The sequence below is a fragment of the Phaseolus vulgaris genome, chromosome 2 (assembly GCF_000499845.2).
Source record: "Phaseolus vulgaris cultivar G19833 chromosome 2, P. vulgaris v2.0, whole genome shotgun sequence".
In the NCBI taxonomy this organism is placed as follows: Eukaryota; Viridiplantae; Streptophyta; class Magnoliopsida; order Fabales; family Fabaceae; genus Phaseolus; species Phaseolus vulgaris.
In genome coordinates, this window is record NC_023758.2 from 32,990,170 (window position 1) to 32,996,602 (window position 6,433).

At 31.6% G+C, this 6,433-nt stretch overlaps 1 protein-coding gene across 1 annotated transcript; it reads left to right on the forward strand.

Moving 5' to 3' along the window:
- The first annotated feature begins 470 nt into the window (after positions 1 to 470).
- On the forward strand, positions 471 to 5,986 carry LOC137809710 (agamous-like MADS-box protein AGL30). Its single transcript, XM_068610803.1, has 10 exons — positions 471 to 655; positions 2,605 to 2,664; positions 2,761 to 2,779; positions 2,911 to 2,975; positions 3,085 to 3,100; positions 3,180 to 3,241; positions 4,839 to 4,935; positions 5,037 to 5,084; positions 5,185 to 5,309; positions 5,587 to 5,986. The coding sequence occupies exons 1-10, from the start codon at positions 471 to 473 to the stop codon at positions 5,984 to 5,986; spliced, it is 1,077 nt and encodes a 358-aa protein (XP_068466904.1).
- Positions 5,987 to 6,433: the final 447 nt, after the last annotated feature.

Consider the following 6,433-nt stretch of genomic DNA (forward strand, 5'->3'; position numbering starts at 1 on the left):
TTATTATTATTATTATTACTATTATTATTATATTCAACTTCATCGTTTGCGTGAGTTTCTATATTCTCTTTCCCTCTATTTTTCTTGCAAAGCTCTTTCTATATTGTTCACATTCTGTCTTTCTCCTTGTCAACATTCCAAAACGTTGATAAAGGGTATATATACGAATCACGCAACCACATGCTGTTATTGTTGGTCATATTGTTTCTTTTTAATCAAAGATCTTCGTTGGTTCTGATATGTGAATCTTGAGGGGCAATAGCATGTGTCGAAATGAATATGATTTTGCAGCATGGGTTGTGTTGAAATTTGTATCTAGAAAATGCAAAGCAAGTGCTTTTGGGAGCTAGGGTCTATATATATTTGGAATCTATTTCTGTGAATAGTAAGGTATATATACACATCATAATGTGTATAACTATAAAGCTTATTGTGGTTGTTAACTACGTATATACATAATAATGTGCAGGATGGGCAGGGTAAAACTAAAGATAAAGAGGTTGGAGAACACCAATGGCCGGCAAGCAACATATGCTAAAAGGAAAAATGGAATTATGAAAAAAGCTGCTGAATTATCTATATTGTGTGATATAGATATCATACTTCTCATGTTTGCACCAAATGGAAAGCCTTCGGTATGTAGGGGGAGACGCAGGTAAACCCTAATAACATTCAAATTGTTTCATCATGTCCTATATAGTTACATTACATTCATAGCTAGCTATGTATTAATCTTAGTTTGACTGAATAATAAAGGCATATTGACATCTAAAACCCATTTTTAGTAGTAGTTTCGATCATGTTTCTCTGTAGTGTCTCTGCAATTGCAATGGCCTGCAATTTCTATTTCATTTTTATAATAAGAAAAACAAAAACAAAAATTCCAATGTTCCATTCTAACTTCTGCATGTCAATAGTGGCATAAGTATGGTTGTGTGTGCTGTTAAGGAGCACATGAGACATCTATATATATCGATTATTAGAGCAATTATAAAACTTAGCAACGATTACAATCCACATAGCAATAAGCTACCTCATTGTGTAGATATTTAGGAATCCTTTTATAGTGTTTTATATGTAGTAGAATTGAGAGGAATTTTAGGAAGATTTATGGTCAGTGAATACGAATTAGTTTTTTAAGCAGTGAATGTATGTGTTTTGATAAGGATTACGAATTTGAAACTTTGTATCTTGTGCTAGAAGCCAAAGAACTGGTGTTGGCTTTAACTCAGATCAGACATTAAAGTTATCATGCTTTTAGACCAGTAATTTTATATGTTAAGTATGTCATGCTGCGCTGAATTGGTAGGAATGGGGGCAGAAGTTTTGAAGATGGGGTTGAGCGGAAAGTTGGTGATGGAGGAAATATTTCTTTCTTGGAGGACAGCTGGTTGAATTGTGGTGCCCTGAAGGGAATGTTTCCGAGATTATATTCGCTGAGCACAGCTAAAGCTGTTAAGGTGGCCGAGATTGGGAACTGGTCTAGTGGTGTTTGGATTTGGCATATGTGATGGCGTAGATCCCTCTTTGACTGGGAGAAGTTGTTGGAGGAGCAGTTGAGTCAGTTGTTACAAGGGGTAAAGATGGATGCGGGAGGGGTGGATAGCTGGGTCTGGAAGGCTGAGGGGTCTCAAAGTTTTACTGTTAACTCAGCTTATATTAAGGTAAGGAGGGTTAGTGATGGAGAATTCTCTCCGATTTACTGTAGATTGTGGAGGTGTAAAGCCTTGTCTTCTGCTGTTTTCTTGGTCTGGAGGGTGTTGGAAAATAGGATTGCGATTAGGGTTAATTTAGTAAGGCGCGGGGTGGTGGTTGAAAACCTTGTATGCTGCTTGTGTAGGAAGGTTGAAGAGTCGTCGCGTCACTTGTTCTCCGTTTGTGACTTTTCTTGGAGGGTCTGGTGTCTTTGCTTTGAGTGGCTTGGAGTGTCGTTCGTAATCCATTTTGATCCTATGCAAAATTTTATCCAATTCATGTTGAGTCAGACATCTGATTCGGTTAATGATGTTTGGGAGGCAATTTGGGTTTGGGTTGGAATTGTAAGTGAAATTTGGAAGCATAGGAACTCGACCGTCTTTAATGGAGGAGTGGCAAATGTGTTAGAAGTTTTTGCCTCAGCGCAAGTAAAGGTGTGGTCTTGGATTGCTGCAAAGTCCCGCGAAGTTTATTTTTTCTACCCTTATTGGGTTATGAATCTTTTGGCCTGTATACGGCTGATTCGATAAAGCTAGTTAGTGCTTGGTTTGGTTGGTCCTTTGTCCGACGGTTTTGCGTGTCAAGTTAGGAGTTGAATTCTATGTGTTGGACCACCCTTGAAGTGATTCCCATTTATTTATTTTTTATTAGTGATAAAAAAAAATGCTAAACTGAATCAAACTAGTGAATTTAATTTGAAGTAACCGATAAAGTAAAGACACTTTTATGTTATCACTGAAACATAAATTTGAAAAACAACATAGAATTATTCAAAATTGGTTCACAGTGTAAAGATTGAATTTGCTTAATTTTTTTCTGTTCCTTCTTATTTTACGAGCAATTATTGGAAGAAATATATGTTGTGTTACCATTCTCCTGATTATTTACTCTCCTCTTTGGTGGATCTAGCAACTTAGAGGAAGTTATTGCGAAGTTTGCTCAACTAACTCCTCAGGAAAGGGCAAAAAGGTGCAGTTCACGCAAACATGATATAGTGTATTTGTTCCAACTAATAGAAAGTAATACAATAATTTAACAAAAGGTTTTTTCAATTAATTGCAACAGGAAGTTGGAGACTCTTGAGGTAAGCTTTTCTAAAAATTGAGTGCAAAATACATACCCAGATATACATGGTCCTTTTTCTCTTTTTGAAAGGATTCATAGTTATAATTATAATGATTCTTATTAATGACATGTCTCCATTTGAAAATTTAGGCACTGAAGAAAACGTTTAAGAAGTTAGATCATGATGTAAATATACAAGAATTTCTGGGTACAAGGTATGTCATTCTGACACTAGCTTAATAATTATTCTTTTAAAATATATAATCATTTATATAAGTTCTGTCACTGAAACATTTTTTTTTTCTTTTTTTTTCCTTGTCACAGTAGTCAAACTATTGAGGTACCTACACAATTAAATTATCTGTTAATCTGTTCATTTTTAGGGTTGTTGTTATAAATCACTAAATGACATTGGGCAGGATTTGAGTAATCAAGCCAGGTTATTACAGTCTCAAATTTCTGAAACTCATAAGAGATTAAGGTGAGTCTTTTTCTTCTTTAGCTAATATCTATCTTAGTTGTATTGAGAGGATGGTTTCTAATTAATTGGTTGATAATATAGAAATATTTAGCTATTCAAGTTTATTAAATTATTTATAAATAATTAATATATACATTAAAAGTGTCAATACAAAGTGTAATGTGATAATTGATTTTAATAATAACTATGTCAAAAAGTCATGACTCTAATTTGTTGATAACCTAAAAAAATTACATTAATAAAGGATGTCTATTAAATTCTTTATCTATAAACCAGTAAAGACATGTAGTTCTTTACTAGTGTTTTTGTATTTCTATTATATTAAAATAATATAATTTTAAAAATAAAAAATAATTTTGTAACGATAGCATAAAACTAAAAAAAACAAAAACATAGAGAAAAAAAACTAAACCATACGTTACAAGAAAATCATGAAATAGAAAAGAAAAAAAAATTAGTTGCTATAGTTTAGAGACTAAAAAAATTTGATTTCTAAATTAGTTTTTATTATTGTTAAATTATTTTTAAATTGGTATCTAATTAGCAACTAAAGTTTTTGCTACCAAATTTAGGATCTAAATAATTGGTAGTTAAAACCTTGGTATCTAGATACCAATTAGAAACTATTTAACAATAATAGAAACTAATTTAGAAACCAAATTTTTTTAGTCTCTAAAGTAGTCTCTGATTTAGTAACTATAACAATTAATTATTTTTTGTTTCTTTTCTATTTCAAGATTTTCTTGTAGTGATGCGAGAGAAAGAAAATAATAAACTGAAAATCAAAGAAACTCGAGAGTAGTTAAGGCTACATTGAGAGTTTAATTTTTTCTGAAAATGAGACATTTATCTAATTTAAAGTGACAAACAAATTATAAAAAATTGCATCATTTCATATAATACAATTAATAAAAAATAAAATTCTTTACTTAAAAGTGACATCAAAGTATCTATAAAAAATTATATTATCTTTATATAATACTAGTGAAAATTAGATACTCTGTTTCTTTATATTTTAAGAAAAAAAGTGAGTATAGTAATTAGATAATAAAAAGTAAGTAGTTTGTGATGTGCTGTGTTATTGGAAGATGTAAGATTTTGAAAATGTTACGAGAAAGAAACAAAGTGATAGTTACATGGATACAAAATATCTACACAAAAACAACTCATCCCTGTACTTTATATATAATTATAGATATAGATGCTAACATAACTAATTTCCATAAATACTTAGTGTACATATTTTATCATACAATTTTACTTTTACTATTTTGACGACTACTGTTATGTTATGATAACTAGTTTTTATTAGTTTGCAATAGTCATTTAAATTCTAATCACATATTATCATGTAGAACAAATTGATTGTCATTAATATTAATGACTAAAAATATTTTTCATGGACAATGCATGTCTATTAAATTTTATATAAATAAATAATATATGTTACATTACTGTTAAAAGTGTTTTTGCACTATTATTCAATTACTGCATGTATAAAATACCTTTAAAAGTCACTAAAATGTATTTTGATTAGTTAATAATGTAAAAAATTTGCACTAACATTAAACTCTTTATTTATTGTTTGATTATGCAGTTATTGGACTGAGTTTGATAAAATAACCAATGTGGAACAACTAGGACAGATGGAAAATTCACTCAGGGAGTCCCTTAATCAAATTCGAACCCGTAAGGTATGCATTCCTTTATCCTATAACTGTGCTTCCTTTCAAACGATGTCATCATGGTTCTAAGGTTATGGATCATTTTTCTTCTGATATATCATCTTTTGCAGGAAAATATAAAAAAGCAGCAACTTGTGTCGCTGCAATGCAATAATCAGGTAAAAAATTCTTTAGGTGATCATTAATTTTCTTTCCCAGAGTTAGTTTCAATATTATAGAGAAAGAAGACAACAAGACTAAACTATTTTCATCTTCCAGTTCAATGAAATGAATATTCCCTTTAGAATGAGTGCAGAGCAGCATCTCCAACCTCTTTCATGGATTGCAAATGGTGACAGCCAAAATATAGTTTTGCCTGAGGACTCAAGCATGTTTATCCACAAGTGAGTTTTTCTGAAGTAGAACTATATTCATTGCTTCAATACTTGTTCTTGGACATTCTTCAGTGATTGCTTGGCGCATCGCTGTACTAGTAAGCATTACTGCAGAATATCTTATAAATGGTTTAAAACTCATTAGTTATTAAATTGGAAAATGTTTTGATCAAAATGATCCACATCATGTTCTCTTCTGCATATGAATTTGTAAACCAAGGACAGGGTAGGTGATGATGATGGTTTGTGTGAAGTTTGTAACACCCTTTATTTGCCAAATCCTCAGAGATGTAGAGGGATCTGCAAGTTCATCTTTTGGGAGTTATGCGAGTTATCTTGGGTCAAGTATGAAGAATGAGATGTCTAACTCGGCACAAGAAAATGGGGTCCTCAGTGACATGAGCAGTACTGCAAATATGAGACTACAATTGAATGGACAGTTTCCATACCTGCCATACAATTTTAATTTACTGAATAATTTGAAGTTTCAACCAACTGCAGAGATCAATCCACATGAAAATCCTGTAGATTATCAAGTGAATGGAAGCTTAGAAGCACCTAGATCTGGTTATGATTCTAATCACCATGGTTGGGCTTCCACATCTGGGCATTGTGGTGTTACTATGTTTGATGAGCAGTTGTATGCCCAGGCAAGCTCCACTAAAATTCACTTTGGCTTCACATAGCACTACCTTCTTTATGTTATTTATCATATATTTGAACAACTTTCTCCATCAATACTTTCAAACAGGAAAAAAGATAAATTAATTTATATATAAGTTAATTTGTACATAAATTAATTTTAACCTATGAAGAAGTTTATTTTACTTTTCTTCTTCTTGTTTTTCTCTTTTAAAAGTATTATGGAGAAATTTGTACTCATATATGTCTTGAATATTTGTCTGGCATTCCTGTTGCATGAATTCCTTGTGATAGTGTTGCACCCTTTGATAGCCCAGCTAGAAACATTAGCAACATACACGAGAGAAAAAATGTAATGCTCCAAAAGAAACAAATAATAAAAAGGCTTTCTGATTGGAAAAATGTGTAATGCAACCTTTGATAGCCAACTAGAAACATTAGCAGTGAAGAGAATGTAAGATTTTTCATTGGACTTAAACATAATATGCAAA